Here is a 22119-nt window from a genome sequence, read left to right as displayed (position 1 = left end):
TAATATGTTCTACAAATATTGAGAAACAAAAAAAACTAGCTCGATAAACTTTTGCTAAGATTTAATATTAATATATAAGCTTAGCTTCGATAAAAACATCCATGTTTTCCATCACTTAAGATGTTCTCTTGTCCATTCCTCACATGCAACATACCAACCTACATATTTAGAGCTTTATCCCTTCGCTTTCAATTACAAAATGAGACAAGATGGATATGAGCATATGCACTTTTTCATCACTTAGCATATTCTTTTATCCATCCCCTCACATGTAACATGCCGACCTACATATTTAGAGCTTCATCCCTTCACTTTCAAGTAAAAAATGAGACAAGATGGATATGAGCATCAACACTTTTCCATCACTTAACATATTCTCCTATCCACCATCCCCTCACATGCAACATACAACACTCTATATTGCATTTAATACAAGTTCGATATCATCGATCTCTTCGACTTCACTGTTGTCACTAAGTAGCTGAATCTCGTCGTCTTCTTCGCTAAATGCTCCTTCATCAAATTGCTTTTGTAGTCAATCGTTGCTCAATAATTCTCATTACATTAGATTTGATTGCTTCCCTAGTGGCAACATTGAACCCTTTCAACAATCGTAGATTCCCAAAGCAATAAATCAAATCTATAGCTCTTGATGGCTTTAATCAATTGCATTTTTTAAATTGAATAAAATTGTATGCACTCTCCAATTTTGTTCACATGTACCCGATGATGCAACAACAAAGAGCACACGTGTTGCATCATGTTGGAACTCCAATGTCACTCCACCTTATTCCTTCCACTAAGTAGGTGCAATCATTGTCTTAATAGCATCAAGATTCTAAGGATCTCCAAAAGAGCCTTTACAGTTTGTATACTTCACTCATTGTTGGTAGGCCAATTTGCCTTGATCTCTTAGAAGCAAGTTCTTACAAATCTCTCGAAAGTTACTTATGACTTTTAGATTCTACGATTGAGCATGCATTTGATATTGTGGATGTATTGCAAGCGCGGCTCCATGCAAAGGAGTGTGCATTTGCTTCCAACTCTTATCAATCAAATATAGCACCTGTTGCTTTTCCCTCACTGCAAAGTGCATGAAGTATTTAACCAGGCATATTGCTTCAGACATCTTCCAATACACTTTACCCTAACAAAGGCATCAATGTCAACCATCCTCAACACCGTCACAAATGGCTCTACATCTTCTTTTATTCTTTCTACATTTTTCCAAAATGCTAATGATTGTACAAGATGTACACATTTACTGCCTGGTATTGTATATTACATCTTTTTCTCGAGCCAATTTGCACATCGTCTATCAGAAATAGTATCGACTAAAGCTTGACACATTTCCAATAATCTAGCAAGAACCAGAAAAGAAGTGGCAAATCTAGAAAATTGCCTTAGTTGCTTCACAAAGTGCTCTCTGTATGCAAGTATTGATGGCTCTTTATAAAACTAACTACATTGTTAGCATCCTGTAGCACTGGTTGCACAAATGGAAATTGTATAATATCTTTCAACAATAAGTTGAGAGTATGAGCACCACATGACACCTATGTTAGAGTGGGATACCTTGCTATGATCAATGCTTATGTCCATCTTAAGTGCTCTTCGTGCACTTGTTGTCAAAGAAATCCATCCTCCATAGATGATTGTTCTACCCTTTTTCTCTTTATTACCTACTGACTGAGATTTATCGCATAACTCACTTGTGACCCGCTTGCCAATAAATCTACATCCCCGTCGTGTACTGATGCATCCCTCACATTTAAAGGCTCTTCTCCTTCAAAAGTCTCATCAACCTCAGCACTCACATTATCACTCCCATGATTCCTTATCAAGGTTGTATTAACCACTTTTTTTATTTTTTCTAAATATGATTTGCATAATGGAAGAACACCAAATGGAGTGCATGAGCAAGCTTCGACATCATTGCCAATTCCTAGGAAATCTTGCTTGATGCGAGTAGTACCACCCACAATATTTACACTGCAAGAAAGAGACCGAGGCATGCACTTTTCATATCTCCATCACATATGACCAAATCTTGCAACACACCATGCTTTTGAAGTTGCAAGGAATAATAGATACGAAATATTTATTCGCTCGTGCAAAAGAAACATACTACAATAAATATTAAGTTAAAAGCAACAAATATACATTCAAAAACACTTTCAAGAATGCAATATATTAATTGTCATTCATTCACATACCATTATAAGAAAATAAGATTATATGGATCCATTCATCACTATAATTATATTTCATTCACATAAGATTATATCCTTACTTGATATATATATATATTTATTTAACATTCTTTTAGAAGAATATTTCATATTCTTTCAAAACAAAGTGCAAGAATGAGTAAATGCAAATTGTATTTCATTCATTCACATTATTTTGAAAGAATATAAAGTATTCATTCAAAACAAAATGTCAGAATGAGTAATGCAAATTGCGAGACATGCATTCACATTATTGTATTCAATCAAAAGAAAGTAGAAGAATGAGAATACTCAAATTGTGAATCATTCATTCACATTCTATTGAAAGAATATTAAATATTCATTCAAAAGAAAGTGTAAGAGTAAGTGAATGTAAATTGTGAATCATTTATTTACATTCTATTGAAAGAATAAACTATATTCAATCAAAAGAAAGTGTAAGAATGAGCATACTCAATTGTGAATCATTTATTTACATTCTATTGAAAGAATATTAAATGTTCATTCAAAAGAAAATGTAAGAATGAGTGAATCTAAATTGTGAATCATGAATCATTCATTCACAATCTATTGAAAGAATATTAAATGTTAATTCAAAAGAAAGTGTAAGAATGAGTGAATGTAGATTGCAAATCATTAATTCACATTCTATTGAAAGAATATATATTCGTTCAAAAGAAAGTGAAAGAATGAGTGAATGTAAAATTATAAACCATTCATTCATATTCCATTGAAAGAATACAAAATATTCATTCAAAGAAAAGTGTAAGAATGTTGAAATTTTCAAATTAATTGAACAAACAACAAATTCAATACACATAAGAACTTATGAAGTTTCATTAAAAAAAATAAAACTCTAAGTATTCTAAGTAAATTGTGAATCATTCATTCACATTCTATTGAAAGAATATTAAATATTTATTCAAAAGAAAGTGTAAGAATGAGACTCTAAAGTATTCTAGTAAACTAAGACACAAAGCAACAAATTTATTCCTATAAGACTCTAACATCATAGACACAAAGAAGACCAAAATTACATTTCTCACAAAGATATCTAAGAAACTTTTTGTATTCATTCACATTCTATTGTAAGAATGAGTGAATGTAAAATTATAAATCATTCATTCATATTCTATTGAAAGAATACAAAATATTCATTCAAAGGAAGGTGTAAGAATGTTGAAATTTTTAAAATATTTGAACAAACAACAAATTTAATACACATAAGAACGAAATTTCATTTAAAAAAATTAAACTCTAAGTATTCTAAGTAAATTGTGAATCATTCATTCACATTCTATTGAAAGAATGTTAAATATTCATTCAAAAGAAATTGTAAGAATGTGACTCTAAGTGTTCTAATAAACTAAGACACAAAGCAAAAAAATTATTCCTTTATGACGCTAATATCATAGACACAAAGAAGACCAAAATTAGATTTCTCACAAGAGATCTAAGAAACTCTTTGTATCCATTTACATTCTATTGAAAGAATATCAAATATTCATTCAAAAGAAAGTATAATAATAATTCTCTGTGTTCTAATAAACTAAGACACAAAACAACAAATTTATTCTTATAAGACTATGAGCTCATAGACACAAGGAAGACCAAAATTACATTTCTAACAAGAGATCTAAGAAACTCTTTGTATTCATTCACATTCTATTGAAAGAATATTAAATATTCATTCAAAATAAAGTGTAAGAATGAAAATCTAAGTGTTCTAATAAACTAAAACATAAAGCAACAAATTTATTCCTATAAGACTCTAAGATCATAGACACAAACAAAGAAGAAAATCACATTTCTCACAAGAGGTCTGAGGAACTCAACGAAGAGAACCTAGAACTACACAAACAAAATCATCTTAGTTCAGACCTTCTGGATTGCTTTTGCAACCTTGGAGGTTCTTCCTTCTTTTCTTTTCTTTCATTGATCTCTTCTACTCAGCTAGAGAACCAAGCGGCATGAGATAAGATAAATTGGCAAATTGTAAGCTTAAATACAAGAAAATAAGACAATAATCATCCTAATATAGTTTTATTCATAAGAATAAATATTCATACAAATAAGTATTTGTACAAATACATTTTATTCGTCAGATTACAATTAGATGGCGTGTCGATTTATTAAAAAAACATGACATGTCAGCATTTTTTTGCACAATTTCTTCTCCCTCTCGAATCATTCGTCCGAGTTTCGCATTTTTTCGAATCACAAATTCAAAAATTTCTACTTAGCCTAAACCCTATACATTAAATCCTAAACCCTATACGCTAGAATTGAAACATAAACACCATACCCTAAAATGGAGGAATCACCCTATAATAACAATAGGATGAAATAAGATTGTGCACCATAAGCAATGAGAAAATACACATAATAAGAAAATGAAACTTGCCAGGCAAAGTGTCACAAATTTGGAAGCCTTGTAAGTCATCAGATGATCTTTCATCTTGCAAAGCCTTCTTGTTTACAGTCCTTCTATGGCAATGTGAGTCCCATAAAGCATACGTCTCGTCAAATGGAAAATTTATGAGATCAGATTTGGTAGGATACAATATCAAACATGTATCCAAATTCACTTCAAGCCTATTGCGTAAAGGCCACACTGCTAAACACACACTCATCTTCTACTAAACCAAATATAATTGTTTGACATACATCAGCAGGCTTGAAGTACTCTAACATTCTCTCTTTAAGATACAAATTCATTTCTAATTTTCTCCACAATCTCGTCATAAATCCGGGCTTTGATGGTTCTTCTAGCTTGCTATATTGCTCCCACATAGTCTATCCAAAGTCCCTGACCAATTTATAAGCTCTTTGGGATAGAGTAGTGCATTCAATCTTTTGCCATTCCACTCTATGCTTTGACCAACCTGATTTGAAGAAGTAAGTTGAACTTTGTTAGTGAAGTCAATCGTCAATGCTTTTTTCTCTTTTCTATTGTTCCAATACATGGGGTAAACAATAGCAAATGATTCAAGGAGTTCATATTTGGAAAACCGTTGTTAGATCTCATCAACTAGAGTGGCACACAAAAAAATGAGCTCTTCCTAACAAAGCTTACGAGCTGTGGGAAGGCTGCTTGTTTGACCTTTTGACACTTTTCACTCCCTTCACCTTTCTCATGAGGTGAAGCTCTATCAAGTTTCCTTTTGAGTTCATGCAGAAGCATCCTTATTGATTGTGGCCAAATAGCTATTCTCATTCCCAACATCTAAAATAGTATTTCACACCTCAAACTCTTTACTTGAGAAGCTTGAGCTTTCTCCATAAAGGGTAGTTAATTGAAGCGATGCCAACTTCTGTGCCATAGTGTACTCCATGATATAGCAGTCTCGTGCTTGTGTTTTTAATCAAATGATTTTTCATAACATGGGAAGTAATCCAAAGAGATATAAATGTTTCAACATCACTAAGGACATCTAACAACCTTGCGGCCGTTACTTTTCCCTTTCCCTTCTTTAGAGCAACTGGATGCACAGTCCCAATGACTGATTTATATTATTCATATAGGCTTATTTCAATAGCTATTCCATTGTAGGATGATACTATCCACACATTTGTTGACGACTCACCCAAAAGAAAACCTTCTTACCCAGTGAGCTGATGTGCATGGTCTCCTTGAGTGACTATGATCTTTCTATTTGAACAGTAAAAATATGAACTTAGTTGGGCATTAGAAAAGAGAGAGAGAGAGAGAGAGAGAGAGAGAGAGAGAGAGAGAGAGAGAGAGAGAGTTGAGTACTTAAATAGAGCCAATGCTAATCCAAAGTTCACCTGTTGCTTCTTCTTTAATGTAATTGCATTGTTAAGGAGAATATATCATAGGTACATTCAAGCACATTGATCTAGTCATGCGAACTTTGTTGTGAAGGGAGAAAAAGTTAAAAAGGACGGGCAATATAGCACGTCTAAGTCCCAAAACAAATGTAAGTTTTGGGGCTAATTTTTTAAATTCTTTTATATATAAAATAGCCCATAAACTGTATTGATTGCTTTAAATTCGTCTTTGGGCTATAATTCGCCCTTTACAATTACCATGCGCAAGATGCTTTTTAAAAAAAAGCATTAATTAGTCAAGAAGAAACACGAGAGTGGGTAGAAGGTGGGTGAGTTATTTGCCATACCCCATTTGACTTCATTGTTGGAGAAATGAGAGGGCAAAAGCTTGCCTTTCTTTTCTGCATGATTACTAGAGTCTGTTTTTTGTTTAGAGTCTGTTTTTTGTTAATGAAGCGAATACAAGTAATGTCAAGTCCATCTCTCTCCACTCACCCCCCTCCCCCGCGCATACACCCCTTCCTCATATGATTCTTGCAACATTCCATCAACCTCTCGAATTAAAAGTGCAAAGGTTTTGATGTTTTCCTCTTTCTACGAGAAGAGAGCTCACTTGCCATTTTTACTTTTCAATTTATGGACTCAAAATTAAGGCTTCCTCTTCACGTACGATATCGGGGCCTTTGCTTTGGGGATCCAACAAACAAAAGCTGGCTAGGGGGGAACGTTGATAGTCAAGAAGATTTAATCTTTTGCACATGTATAGCAAGTTCCATACTCAATCATACTTTATGTATGTCTTCAATATGATATTATAGAGTATCATGAGTTTGGATGTAGAACGTCAAATTCAAACCTAATTTTGGATTTTGGTGACACTACAATTTATGCTAATTTCAAGAAACAATGATATCATGGGAACCTTCAAACGTCTAAATTATACTTGTAGAGTGGCTCTAGTCATGAATGAGTGATACCAACAAAAAAATCGTATATGTAGAACAGGTATGGATACTTCAAAACTATAACCCTGAGATTTGCTATGAAACCTGCTTTGAATCCTGTCTAGGTGAAAAAATGTGTTGTTATACTTTTGTTCCTTGCATTTGTTGCACAGCACTGGATTCTTGATAGTCATAACCTCCCAATACCTAGATACCTTTAACCAACTACACACCAAATAATTCAATTCTACATGATTGAGCTAGTATTTCGGTTGATAGTGCAAGCTACCCCAAGTACTACTAATTATATATTTGAGTAATTATAATCTTTGATTAGATTCAATGTACTCTTTGGGTGCTTATTTATAGAATAAGCATGTGGTAGCCTCAACAGTTTGACTGTGTTTTTTGTGATTATTCTTCGTTTTTCTTTTAATTTATTAGAAATTTCTAAAATTCTTAACCTCTACTTTTAGATGGTTGTCGACTTTTCAACTTTTAGCTTGTGCATGACTACTCGCTTTTCAGCTTTTAGCTTGTGAGTGATTTTTACCCGCCTCTAACGTGCCTATAAATCAACTCAAGCTCCACTCTCCCTCCATGCTTGAGCTCTCTCTAGAATGATTAATCGCCTTCACTTTCGTCCGACTACAAGTCTTCAAGTCACTTCAAGCTTTTCGAGTGCTCATCCAAGTCTCGCATATTTGTTTGTGAACAAGGCGGTAAAGCCGATACGCTTGTTAACATTAAATCTGTTGCCTTTATTAAAAATTTGCTATTTAAAAAACCATTTGCTAAAAAAGCATGTTTACCTATTTAAAATTTTATATTTTCTTGTTGAAAGAGCTTTATGCTTACCTAACAACCTTTATGCCTACCGGTGAAGAGATTATCATCTACTGGATTTATTTACTAAATATAAGCCAAACAAAACCCTGAAAAGTTTCATCAAAACTTTTTAAGTATCATTTGTAAAACCTTTAAGGAAAAATAACGCCAATTTACCTTTCAGTTTTAAATTATAGTTTTTTTTTAATAAAGGCAATGAGTCAATGTGAGCATGTAAATAACTATAGAACCTTCGCAAAGCATAACGGATTTTGAGAGTCCTCAAAATTTCTTTTTTATTATTTCTTACTAAACAATCGACAATGTCTAAAGACCCGTAAAACGCACAAGTGCTTTCGTGCATACATGCACCCTTGTTAATTTACAAAATAGCCTTCTATTTCATTAGTTCTTAAACTAAAAATATCCATCTCAATTGTCAACCTAGTTTGTAACTAAGATTTAGTTACCTTTATGAAACACGAGGCCAATTTCATTTCCTTTTTGTATTTTCAATTTCGTAATAAAGGGGAAAAAAAAAGCATCTCAATGTAGAGATAGAAATTATAAGAGTTTTGTTTTATAACACCTTAAAGCAAAAAGCAAGCAATGGACCATTGCCAAAAAAGAGGAGCTTAAGCAAGGCAACCTACGATTCTAGAGATCACGTATTTACAAATAGGAAAAAAGGGGGGTAAATACAAATGTAAACCTGTGTATAAACAATCGTTCACGGGAAGGATCGTGTCGCTACGACCAGCTCGCTCGCAGATCTTCTGCTGAAACAGAAATCTAAGTGAAACCGACAGGATCTGTATCATCGTCAACGAAACATTTTCATGCAGTCTCTAGGTCTGGCGGTTGCGTAAACCATAACGAAGGGGAGCCCATCCTCCTCAAGACTCTCGTGAAAGGGGATTCTGGCATCATGGCGCTCCTTTCCAGCTCCAATTCTTCTTCAGTTGGCGGTAGACATCCCGGCTCAGGAAAAACATGCCTCCCACTATCCTGCCCGTCGGTATCATTCAGAGAGACCTCCGTTGCAGTTGCAGGTGTTTCCACTTGGCCTTCTACCTGAGCAGCTTTGCGCATCTGCGTGGTTTTGGCCAGCATTCTCACGTTGTCGATTAGCGACGCAACCCCATTTGATTGCCTGACCAAGCTCTCCAGGCGTTCTAGCGGACGACAGGCAGTTGGCCGTTCGGCAGATGGAGCGACATCGCACTGTACCTTGCACTCTTCCTGGAAAGAGGACAGAAGTCACCTCCGTGATTAAGATGGTCAAGGGCTAAGCCATGCCAAAGAAAGGCCAACAGACGAACTGGAGTGAACCTTTAAGTTCTCAAACTCGAAAAGGGCCTCCCAACATCGATATGCGTCGTCGCCCTCCAAAATCATACACCGATCTACAAAAAGAAGCAATTCTAAGAATTCACTCGGATCCGACCAGAATCTGAAAAAAGCCCTATCCGTTCGGAATCCGACCGGAATTCTCATCCATTCTAACGTTGTCAGAAAAATATCAATGCAGAACTGTGCCCATTTCGGATACTTGCACACAATTCAAAAACAGAGAAGGCTGCTACACCTGACAGAGCGTGCTCAGCTTTCTCCAACAGAGACGGCTCGCGGATCAAGCGACTGAGGCGGCTACGGTTGAAAGGCTCCATCTGGGGGATGGAAGCGGAACTCGAAGGAGGGTGGGGAGGGTCAGAAGACATGCGGGGAGAGAAGGTAAGAGGGGGGAAAGGACGGGGAGAAGGGAAGGGAAACGCATGGGTACGGGGGAGGGGGAGGGGGAGGGGACAAGGAGACAGAGCCATGAAAATGGAAAAAGACGAAGAAACTGAGCTTAAAATTTGAGAAAGCTTCTCTTATATCTCTTACGGCGAAGTATCCCGTACGTGAGAGGAGGGAGGCTCGCGGGAGGTCCGGTGAGAGGAGGGAGGCTCGCGGGAGGTCCGGAAGGGGTGGAGAGATTAATTAGAGATATAAAAGATGGCGACCACGCAGAGAAGGCTCGGGGATATGGTCGCTCGCGGGAGGTTCGGGGATATGGCGACCACGCAGCGAGGGTTGGCAGAGGCAGTGTCTGGCAGAGGCAGCAGACTGCCAGACATTGCGCGGACCAGAGTGGGGGCAGATTAGTCAGTGGCAGAGGCTGGAGTAAATGGGGCGACGGCTGGAGTAACTCTGGCTGCACACGTGGCACCATGCGAGGGGCCGTCAGCGAGGGACACGCAGTCTTCCAGAGCCATCGCGTCAGCTTGCAGAGCTTGCAGTGCAGTGTGCACCGCGCGCGAAAATCGATGCATGGCAGAGGCAGACTGCCAGACACTGCGCGGACCAGAGTGCAGGTAGACTAGATGGGGCATGACGTGAACTTCGAGAGCAACACCAGGTGGCATGGCGGCGTGGAGGATAGGGAGGCTTCGAGTTGCCACATGGCGTCGCCCAGCGTGGGAGCAGAGAGACATCGTGGAGGCAGTGCACAGAGGGTGCACGGATTGGTATCATTCATGAGGACCCGAGGTTGGCGGCTGTTGCAGGTGCACTGTGCTGTAAATGCATGGCGGCGGGGTTTTGAACGACTGCGCGGCGCGCCAACCCACCTGGGCACTCTCCAGCTCTTCAGAGTCGCCTCTCACTCCAACCTCCTCCACTTTCGCCGCCCCTGCTCCAACCTCCTCCAAATTCCCCATCTCACTCCGTCCATGGCCGTTCCGACTCCCGCCTCCCCTCCGTTCTAACTCCGATTCGCCTCCCCTTCGTTTCACCTCGCGCCTGACAACACGCGCGCCACCTCTGTTCTTCCGACACCTACGTGCCCTCTGTTCTTCCGACACCCACCTGACAGTGATCGTCCCCTTCCACATCTTGACAGATTTCTGGAGTCTCTTGACATCTTGACAGACGGAATCTTGGTTGGAGCGGACGGAATCAATCAAGCTCTCCTATGTTCCATTGGAAAAAAGGCATAGTCTTTCTTTTTACATCAGTGCATGCTCTCTCTCTCTCTCTCTTACTCTCTACGTTTTTAGGATAATTTTTTAAAAACTCTCTCTCTCTCTCACTCTCTACGTTTTTATCCCTATCTCTCTCTCTCTACGTTTTACTCTCTCTCTCTACGTTTTTATACCTAGAGCAAAACGTAGAGAGAGAGAGATATAGGGATAAAAACGTAGAGAGAGAGAGAGATCTCTACGTTTTGCTCTCTCTCTCTCCGTTTTTATCCCTAGAGAAAAATGTAGAGAGAGAGAGAGATAGGGATAGGGATAAAAACGTAGAGAGAGAGAGAGATAGGGATAAAAATGTAGAGAGAGAGAGAGAGAGAGGATAAAAACAAAGAGAGAGAGAGAGAGAGAGAGAGAGAGAGATTTTGATTTAAAAATGAAAAAATTTATGGCACTTTTAGATACTAATATTTTTAGCATAATATAAACATGTCTTGAATGTGGAGAGAGAGAGAGAGAGAGAAAGAGAGAGAGAGTGAAACAGAGAGAGAGAGAGAGAGATTTTAATATGTTTAACGTTTTAATAGCATTTTTTAGCATGTTAAAACATTTATGGCACTTTTTAGATACTAATATTTTTAATGCTTTAATAATATATTTTTAGACATTTTATGATCATATAACAATAATAATATTATAGTATGTTTTTAAGATAATAAATTTAATCTAAAATAAAAATTTCTAATTTTTAAGATGTTTTTAATGAAGCAATTAATATTTCTAATGTTTTGAAAACATGTTTCAAGATGATTTTAATCATATATTTTTATAAGATTTTACCATGTTAGAAACATTTATGGCATTTTTAGATACTATTTTCAACGTTTTAATAATATATTTTTATAATTATTTTAAATATAATTATAGTATGGTTTTAAGATACTATTTTTAATCTAAAAGAGAAATTTTTAGATATTTTATGATCATATTAGTTCCATAATCATTTAACATAATAATATTATAGTATGTTTTTAAGATAATAAATTTAATCTAAAATAGAAATTTCTAATTTTTAAGATACTAATTTTTAAGATGTTTTTAATGAAGCAATTAATATTTCTAATGTTTTGAAAACATGTTTCAAGATGATTTTAATCATATATTTTTATAAGATTTTACCATGTTAGAAACATTTATGGCATTTTTAGATACTATTTTCAACGTTTTAATAATATATTTTTATAATTATTTTAAATATAATTATAGTATGGTTTTAAGATACTATTTTTAATCTAAAAGAGAAATTTATTATGTTTTTAAGATACTATTTTTAAAGATGCTTTTAATGAATCAATTTGATAATAATAATTAATACTAATAATGTTTCAACATGTTTCTCTCTCTCTCTCCACATTCAAGAACATGTCCCCACATTCACATGTTCCCACATTCAAGAACATATTTTTATTGTTTTGCAAACATCTTTTGAAAACATTAATATGTGAACATGTTCTTGAATGTGGAGAGAGGGAGAGAGAGATTTAGATTTTAATACGTTTTTAAAACAAAAACATTTATGGCATTTTTTGATACTAATATTTTTAACGTACTATAAACATACCATAAACATGTCTTGAATGTGGAGAGAGAGAGAGAGCATGCTAAGGCATTTTTAGATACTAATATTTTTAATGTCTTAGCAGAGCATGCCTTAGCATGCTCTGCTAAGACATTAAAAACCATAGACCCCATGTTTTTAATTTGCTTCAATAATAATTGTTATTTTTTTAATGTTATGCAAACATGTTTTATTGACAGCTGCCCAGTTGAAGTGCCAGCTCTCCCTCTAGCAGACGGAATCTTGCCTCGAGCGGACGGAATCGATCGAGCTCTCCTTGGGAACAAGGCATAGTCTTTTTTTTAGCATGCTCTCTCTCTCTCTCTCTCTCTCTCTCTCTCTCTCTCTCTCCACATTCAAGAACATGTTTTTATTGTTTTGAAAACATCTTATGAAAACATTAATATGTGGACATGTTCTTGAATGTGGAGAGAGAGAGAGGGAGAGATTTAGATTTTAATATGTTTTTAAAACAAAAACATTTATGGCATTTTTAGATAATAATATTTTTAACGGCTTTTTTTTAGTATGGTCTCTAGATTTTCGGGGGGAGAGGGGGGGGAGGGATGTATGTTTGACATATTGCCATATCTTTAAAAAAATGCATGAAATGGGCAATAATGATCGACATTTCTTATACTTTATAAGGACAAACCTTCATTGAGAATGTGTTATAATGTAGGGCAATAGGTTAGGGGCTAATGGTGAGAAATAATAAGGTGTATTCCTTGAGGCAGTAAATCCCATATGGGCAAGAAGGTGATGGTGAGGAGAGGTGATGGAGAGTTCAAGAGTAGTTGCACCACAAGGAGAAAGCAAAAAGAGAAGCATTTATTTCGGGGGGAGAGGAGGGGGGGGAGGGATGATTCGTGGGGAAGGTAGTAGGGTTGAAAAGTTTGTTTGTGGCCGTTGATGAGAAAGGCATGATGTAGCTTAGAGAGCAGGTTTGGGTTGTAGGATTGAGAGGGAGAAGGACATTGTTCGGGGCATATAGACCTTGGGAATGTCCCTGTAGATGAGTATGGGAGGTAAAAGAAGCGTTTGTAAATCAATATAGCTTGCATCATAGCTTAAAGGAGATGAAGATTCTTCAATAGGGAGTTCAGCATTAATTAAGCATCCAATATAGGAGACTTTGATAGATGTCTAGGAATAGATAGAAATGTGTCCAAAGCCAATGGTGGTGGGCGTTCCATAAATTTTAGGCAGTGTTGGTAATTAGACTTGGTGCATGATGATTCGTGGGGAAGGTAGTAGGGTTGAAAAGTTTGTTTGTGGCTGTTGATGAGAAAGCCATGATGTTGCTCAAAGAGCAGGTTTGGGTTGCCAAATCTGTCAGGAGGGGTGAGAGGGAGAAGGACGTTGTTGGGGGGCATGTAGACCTTGGGAATGTCCCTGTAGATGAGGATGGGAGGTAGAAGAAGCGTTTGCAAAATGGTGTAGCTTGCATCATAGCTTAAAGGAGATGCCCTTCTTCAATAGGGAGTTCAGCATCAATTAAGGATCCAATGTAGGAGGCTTTGATAGATGTATAGGATTTGTCTCAATCTTTAAAGCCTTGAGTCTAATGCAGTTTGACAAATGAGTCAATATACATCCCTAAAAATGTGTTTCTATTTTGTTTCGGCCGCAGTTTGCAAGGATGACTTCTGCCATTGTTCCCCACATTGAAGAGGAAATTTCTGGCATTGTGGTGCCGTCCTTTTGTGAACGACGAAGTGTGTGTGAAATGCAACAAGTTGCAAGGGCAGAGAGTTCTACGATTTCTGACATTGTCGTGTCATCTTTTCATGAACGACGAAGCCTTCGTGCAATGAAACGAGTGGCAAGAGCGAGGGCTTCCACTGGTGGGACAAATCAGACAGCTAAGTGCTTCGCCAAACAAAATGGTGTTACTGTTAAGTCCATCCATGAACATCGCACTTTTGCTATAATGAAACGTCTTAGAGGGGAGGGACCTTCCACCCGTGCAGGACCTTCCACCCGTGCAAAAAAGTATGCAAGGAAGTGTCTGTCATCTTCAAGGCGATATGGTCTCTCTATTATGCGTCCTTTGAAGTCCATTCAAAATGTATGCGAGCATAATGGTGATGTGAATGCTATGAATACAAGATATCTAACATCCTTATGGAGAGAAGTCCATCCTGAAAATGATGGAGTGGTAACAGAGGGTAGGGGTGCATCCTCTGAAACTCTCATTGAGAGGATTGCTCATATTGAGAATAATGTAAATGACACGAACCAATATGTACGACAACTTTTAGGGGGGGGTGAAGAAGGCTCAGTAGTATGTGATAGAGGATGTAGGTTGCAAGTTGACAAGCTAAAAGAGCAAGTTGATCTATTGTGCACCGAGGTGTCAACATTCAAAATTGGTTTGAAGAGGCTAACAGCCTTGATGACAAGGATGAGCCGTAAGTTGGAGCGCATTACAGCTCATGAAAATTGAGATGGTTTTGGGACTTCTATATTGCTTTTTGTAAAGCATCGCAAAGTTCTTCTATGTTATTTGCATATTGGGGTCAATCTTAAGTTATTTAGTAGGATAGCCTTTTGTGCCTACCACACAAAACTTCTGTATTTGGTTTTCAATTGCAATAATAAATTTTTTTGAGCTTTCTTATCTTTATTTGATATATGTGGCAATGTAAGTCAAATTAATGTAAATAGAAATACATGGATATCTATGAGCTACAATTGATGGAGTATCGTTATATGTCATGGAAGGTAAGGAAGAAAGATTGATGAGTGAAATATATGTGAGTAACCTTGAATGATCCTAAGTCCTTCAGATACATTTATTTAATGTGCTCTCTTTTTGAGTACATATTTAATTATGATATTAGCGTATGTCATGCATGTAGATACATACATACACACAACTTACCTACATATATTGCTCATGTTCATGTACTCACACCCTTATGTTGTTCATCTTAGTTCCCAATCTTTGTATTTACTAGAATACATGTTACAAGAATGTCTGATCATCATATTCTTTAGGTTGCATCTACATACATGGCATTGAGTCTTTCCATACATATGTTTGCATGAATTTACACATATATGCATGCAATTATGCACTCATGTGCATGCACTCATACCCACAAAGCATTTACACCTACATATGTTTCATGGATGCATATCTTAAGCGAAAAGGTGAAAGCTTCATGCTACGAAATTACAATAGGAAGTTATAGGCTATTTTTGCATTTTGCATTGTCAAGCATTCCATTTAGCATGCATGAATATTTCTATTAGTTGACTCCATTTGGCATGCATCATTACTTCTACCAAATGAGTCCATGTACACTCCATTTATTTGATTGACAATTTAATCCTTTGCCTTATATGCCATAAATCCCAAACCTTATATATATATATATATATAGAGAGAGAGAGAGAGAGAGAGAGAGAGAGAGAATAAGATATATATAGTTCTGTTCATAAACAGACAATGGCAAAAGAAACAAGTTGTCATAGGAGAAAATTATGGGATTCAACACGCACGGCGCGTCGCAGTATTGCCAGACAGAGAACAATGTTGAAAAAACAAGGTTTTAGACACATGGAGCCAATTGTAGAGGTTGTTCATTGCAGACAACATAATCAAATGCAGGGACATAATGATATACAATGGAATGTAGATAATTTAACTTCTCTTGATAAGAGAAGTTTATTGCGTTCAACACGTAAGGCACGTCGCAATGTTGCTAGGCAGAGAACAATGCTCAAAAAGCAAGGTACAAGTACAACTATGGAATGTATGAGTACGGAGTTTGCTGATAGTCTTAGAGAAGGGAATGTTTTTTGTACTGCAATTAGAAGTGTGAGAGTGCAGCCACATGCAAGCATGGATTCTCACTTTCTAGAGCCAGCAGAATCTACTTTTTGCCCCAATGGTGCACCGAATGTGCAGCATTGTGTTGTTGGGGGAAGAAATACAATAGATGCTCCAGTAATAGGTACAACAATTCAATTGGATGCAGTTAGAGATTATGGGCAATCAAGGGCACGAGAGCATGTTGTTGGCAGCAATAGGAATGCATGTTTAGGGTCTAGGGGGATCCTATCTATCCTGCATCGATTTCCATTAAGGGATGACATAGGGCACCCATCTTTGTATCCATTGGTTTTCAATAGTCCTGTTGTTCATTCACTTGGAGGTATGGATTGCATATGCAGTTTTTGTCATGCTCAATTGTGGAAGCAAGAGACCAGAAGTATGCATCGGGTTGTGGGAAAGTATTGTTGTAAAGTTGGCCGTGTGTCATTGTTGCCATTGGAAGATCCACCAGAGATTTTAAAAGTTCTACTTCATGGAAGTGACGCTAGAAGCAGATCATTTAAGGATAATATAAGAGCCTATAATAGTGTCATGGCGTTTGCCTCATTGGGAGCCCAAGTTGATCAAATGTTTTCTGGGAATAGTGGTATACATAATTTTCGGATTCACGGCACAGTGTATCATCGTGTTGGGAGTTTGCTACCTGATGAGTCTAGACAGGAGCTTCCACGGTTTGCACAATTATATGTCCATGATACAGATCATGAGTTGCAAAACCGTTTGGATGGGATGCCTGGTTTGAATCTTGGCATTTTGGAATTGTTGCAAAGGATGATGCATGAATGCAATCCGTATGCCAATGCACTGGTTGCTGTGGGGGAAGTATTGAGAAGAAATCCACATGCAAACTTGAAGATGGTAATTTGTGAGAGCCGGTCAACCTCAAGACAGTACTTGGTCCCAATAGCTAGCGAGGTTGCTGCTATCATGCCAGGGCAAGGGGATGATTCTGATGTTGGGAATCGAGACATCCAGTTTTTAAGACGCAATGGATTGATAACCAGAATATCAAATTTGCATCGATCATACATGTCTCTCATGTATGTTCTTCTATTTCCCCGAGGGGAGGATGGATGGCATTTATATATTCCTTATAGAGATGTTCCTACTCACGTATCATTACATGATGTACAAAGGAAAAATTGTGTGACACAGAGACAGTATTATGCGTACCGTCTGCAGGTAAGGCCTGATACAAGTGCGTGCCTTCTACAAGGGGGGAGATTATTGCAACAATATATTGTTGATGCATATAGTAGTATGGAAGAGTCCAGATTGGTGTGGATACGTAACAATCAATCTTCTTTACGTGCAGAAGTTTATCAAGGATTGATGGACATGCTAAACGCAGCTGATGCGGTCCATAATGTATTGGGCAATGCTGTCGGACATAGAGTTGTGTTGCCATCCTCTTTTACAGGAGGACCGCGGTATATGTGCCAGTTATACCAGGATGCAATGGCAATTGTGAGAAAAAAGGGTAAACCAGATTTGTTTATTACCTTCACCTGCAACCCAAAATGGTCAGAAATATCTGAAGGATTGTTGCCAGGTCAAAGAGCACAAGATCGCCCGGATTTGACAACCCGTGTATTTTATCAAAAACACAAGGATCTGATACAGTCGATTATAAAGCATGATTTGTTTGGAAAAGTTGCTGGGTACGTATGTGTGATTGAGTTTCAAAAGAGAGGTCTTCCACACTCACACATACTATTGATTTTGGAAGGTGCATTCAAACCTACTCAGGTTGGTCACTATGATCAATTGGTATGTGCAGAAGTTCCAGATAAAACCCTTTTCCCTGAGTTGCATGAGATTATTGCACAATGCAATGTTCATGGCCCATGTGGTGTACTTAATGTCTCTGCTCCTTGCATGTTTGATGGCAAATGTAGTCGTCACTATCCACGTCCCTTCTCTCAGTCTACTGTGGTGGGTAACGATGGTTACCCTATCTACATGCGTCGAGATGATGGTAGAAAGATACGGGTGAAAGAGGGTATAGTGGATAATCGTTGGATTGTGCCATTCAATCCTTTCCTCTCTATGAAGTACAAGGCACATATCAACGTTGAAATTTGTTCCACAATTACTGCAGTCAAGTATTTATATAAATACGTGTATAAGGGACATGACAGAGCAACCATCAGGATGCAGATAAATCGTGTGGAAGGACAAGGACAACTACACAACCCAGTTGATTGTGGAATTGATGAGATAAACTATTACCTAGATTCACGTTATGTATCAGCATCAGAAGCATGCTGGCGCATTTATGAGTATGATATGCATGATGAAAAGCCAGATGTACAAAGGTTGCAAGTCCATCTTCCGATGTTGAATAATGTGATATTCAGAGATGATGATGATTTGCACAATGTGGTCGATAGGGAACAGAACAGAAAGACCAGCCTCACAGAATGGTTCACTTACAACCGATTGCAACATGATGCAGATAATTTGCTTTACAGTGACTTTCCATGCGAGATGGTTTGGAACAAATCCAATAAAAAGTGGTCTAGAAGAAGGCAGGGCAATAGCATTGGTCGGATGTATAACATTTCTCCATCTACTGGTGAATTATATTTCATGCGTATGCTACTTAACGTTTGCAAGGGTTGTAAGTGTTTTGATGACTTGCGCACTTTTGATGGGCAAGTTTACCCTACTTTCAAGGCAGCATGTATAGCTAGAGGGTTATTGGAAAGTGATGAGGAATGGTTTATCTGCATGCAAGAGGCCGTTTTACATCAAAATAGCACACAGTTGAGGCACCTTTTTGTTGCAATTTTGATTTTTTGTGAGCCAACATCTCCAGGAATTTTGTGGGAAAGATTCTCAGACGATCTATCGGATGATTTCTTCCATGCATTCGAATCAAGTATGGTTGACCGTCGTGGATTGGCACGGAAGGAGGCTCTATGGCACTTGGAGCATATTCTCCAACAACATGGGAGAAGGTTGGTAGAGTTTGATGGATTGCCTACCTTGGATAGATCATGTGTATTGGCAGCTACAAATGTTCTATTGCAAGAAGAAAGAATGTTTGATTTTGAGAGTGAGGCACGACTTGGTCAACAGATGGAAAGTACCTTAAATCATTGCCAGCGGACTGCCTTCGATCAGATTCTGGCAGCGGTCTATGCAAATGTTGGTGCGATGTTTTTTCTTGATGGTCCAGGAGGATCTGGAAAGACTTTCCTATACAATTGTTTGCTTTCTAGGTTGCGTGGGGAGAGGCATGTCGCTTTAGCATGCGCTTCTTCTGGGATTGCAGCGTTGTTACTAAGTAATGGACGCACAGCACACTCGCGGTTCAAGATACCACTGGATTTGGATGCCACCAGCAGTTGCAATATAAAGGTTAACAGTCATCTTGCAGATGTTCTGAAGATAGCAAAGTTGATAATATGGGATGAGGCACCTATGACTCATCGATTCGCATTTGAGGCACTGGATAGGACGCTGCAAGATATCATGTCAAATGACCAACTGTTTGGTGGAAAGGTGGTGTTGTTAGGGGGGGATTTTAGGCAGGTCTTGCCAGTTATTCCCAAGGCAAGACGAGAAGATATTGTCAATTCTACATTGTGCCACTCAAGGATTTGGAGATGCATCAAGGTATTGAAGCTGGTACAGAATATGCGGGTTATTCAGGAAGGTGATAATTCAATAGAGCAGGAATTCATACAATGGGTGTTAGATATTGGAAATGGAACTAGCAGGCATATAAGAGAAGACACTGTTGCAATCCCATCAAAGATGCTTTTAAGGACAAACTCTATGGAAGGTCTGATTGAGTGGGTGTATACAGGACTTACAAGGGTTGTGGATTATGCATCGTATTTTCGAGACCGCGCTATTCTCGCACCTCGAAACCTTGAAGTTGATGCAGTCAATGCTACTGCACTAAAGGCAATGCCTGGCGAGGAAAAGGAGTATCTAAGTGCAGACTCAGTAGAGAGCTCATGTGGAGATTCTTTTTTGTATGCAGTAGAGTATCTTAACACACTCGATCTTGGTGGTGGATACCCACCTCATCGGCTGGTTTTGAAACAAAATGCTCCTCTCATTTTGTTGCGCAATCTAAATCCTCGACAAGGATTATGCAATGGGACTCGGCTGATATGCAAAGAGTTCCACACGAAGGTATTGGAAGTTGAGATTATCACTGGTACCAATGCTGGAGATAGGATGTTCATTCCAAGAGTAACTTTCATTCCCAGTAACTTGAAACTTCCATTCGATATGAGAAGAAGGCAATTTCCTGTTCGGCTAGCATTTGGCATGACGATAAACAAGGCACAGGGCCAAACAATGTCTATCCTAGGCTTATACTTGGCGACACCGGTGTTTAGTCACGGGCAATTATACGTGGCTTTCTCGCGTGTCCGATCATCAAATGCAGTCAAAGTATTCCTTCCAGAGAGTGTGGATCGAGTTAGTGATGAGGATGCTGAAATGAGTTGTACCACAAATGTTGTATACAAAGAGGTTTTACAATTGGCATCAAGAAGAACCTAGCAGTATGCCAATGCTCTTTGAAAGCCTCTTCAGACTTTGGTGGGTGATAAATTTTCACAGTCTTTTTTGTATCGTTGTGTTCTTTTAGGCAATCAAAGGTCTATCAATTGTAAGCCTTTGAAGTGTGGATTAAAAATTGGTGATGACTATTTTTGTATAATTTTCATGAGCTCATTTCATATTCCATTCAAACAATGTCGTCTCTAGAATTTTGACAATGTATGATTTTTGTGAGTTTTATGGGTTCACGCATTGTTATTTTTTCTTCAAATTATGGATTATCAAATGTACTATAACTAATTTTCTTTTTAATTTGTGGCTTGGTGAAGCCTTTTAATTTCTTCTCTATATTTATGTTGACACATCTATTGTTACTGTAATATGATATGTATTGTTATTGTAATATGATATGATAGGATGGCAGCGTCATTTACATTCACCACCGAGACAACTGTACAGGTAGCAGGTACATAATTGTGTAGTAGTCAGTTGCTAAGTTGACTTATTTAATAGTATAGTCATTTACCTTTAGGAATATACAGATCCCGATGGTTGGAGAGCTGGGGTGCGCGCCCAGCTATTGGTTGACATCTTGGAGTTGGAGAGCTTTATTGGGTAGATAACCTATATATATATTTATTTATTTATTATTTTTTTTCATATAGGTGAAAGCTACTTAGGTTACATATATAAGTGAATAAACATGATATTATTTTCCTTTAGGGCGGTTCCCGACTCAAGTTTTGCAATGAATCTCCTCGGTCCAGCGTATGATGGGGTGGAACGTCTCAATCTTGGATATTTTGCCGTGAGTTCTCAGCGTCTTGCTGGGAATAATAGTCCCCAGACCATCTATGTGCGCTTCATTGGGTACCTGGAGCCGATGGGAACAGATGTATTTTATCGAGGGGCGAACGGAGACTTTGTATATGCATTTATGTACCACATACACACTCCTGTGCGCCAGCGTAAGTATTCTAATTAATGTGGAGTATTATTAAGACACAATTCTAAATTTTCCTTGATTTAATGATTATAATTCTTAAATGACCTTTTTGCCTTGCGTAGGTCGACGCCGCGCACGTGTGGTGGTGCGTGGGGTGGGACATAGACGTAGTCTATTTTCTTAGGGGACCTGATATAGACACTCTGTATGTAGATATATGAATTTGTAAGATTTTGTAGTACTCTTTTATAGAGCGTATATTTTGTTAGGTATGCTAATTTTAAGTAAATCTTATTTTGTTGTGTTTATTGAAGCATGCACATATACGTTTATACTCAAACAAATTCATAAATTCTATTTATTTATACTCAAACACGTTTATTTCAAAAAAAATCATGAATTCTATTTATTTATACTCAAACTAATGTATCC

At 37.7% G+C, this 22119-nt stretch overlaps 1 protein-coding gene across 1 annotated transcript; it reads right to left on the bottom strand.

Moving 5' to 3' along the window:
* Positions 1-8351: 8351 nt before the first annotated feature.
* MEE14 (maternal effect embryo arrest 14) lies at positions 8352-9665 on the bottom strand. Its single transcript, XM_087383240.1, has 3 exons — positions 9384-9665; positions 9128-9201; positions 8352-9037 (listed from the first exon to the last, which is right to left on the bottom strand). Exons 1-3 carry the CDS (start codon positions 9616-9618, stop codon positions 8633-8635), a joined length of 714 nt encoding a protein of 237 aa, XP_087239366.1. The 5' UTR covers positions 9619-9665; the 3' UTR covers positions 8352-8632.
* Positions 9666-22119: the final 12454 nt, after the last annotated feature.

Source organism: Dipteris shenzhenensis, chromosome 12, assembly GCF_047967505.1.
Source record: "Dipteris shenzhenensis isolate YYH24624 ecotype China chromosome 12, Dip_SZ_1.0, whole genome shotgun sequence".
NCBI lineage: Eukaryota > Viridiplantae > Streptophyta > Polypodiopsida > Gleicheniales > Dipteridaceae > Dipteris > Dipteris shenzhenensis.
This window is presented reverse-complemented; position numbering and strand designations above follow the sequence as displayed.

Bases quoted from the DNA above. Each gene is read 5' to 3' on its own strand.
- MEE14 (XM_087383240.1), bottom strand. From the start codon at position 9,618: ATGGCTCTGTCTCCTTGTCCCCTCCCCCTCCCCCTCCCCCGTACCCAT. The intron at 9,202-9,383 runs GTGTAGCAGCCT...TTCTTTTTGTAG, and splicing joins AGCTGAGCACGCTCTGTCAG to ATCGGTGTATGATTTTGGAG. The intron at 9,038-9,127 runs GTTCACTCCAGT...TCCTCTTTCCAG, and splicing joins TCGAGTTTGAGAACTTAAAG to GAAGAGTGCAAGGTACAGTG.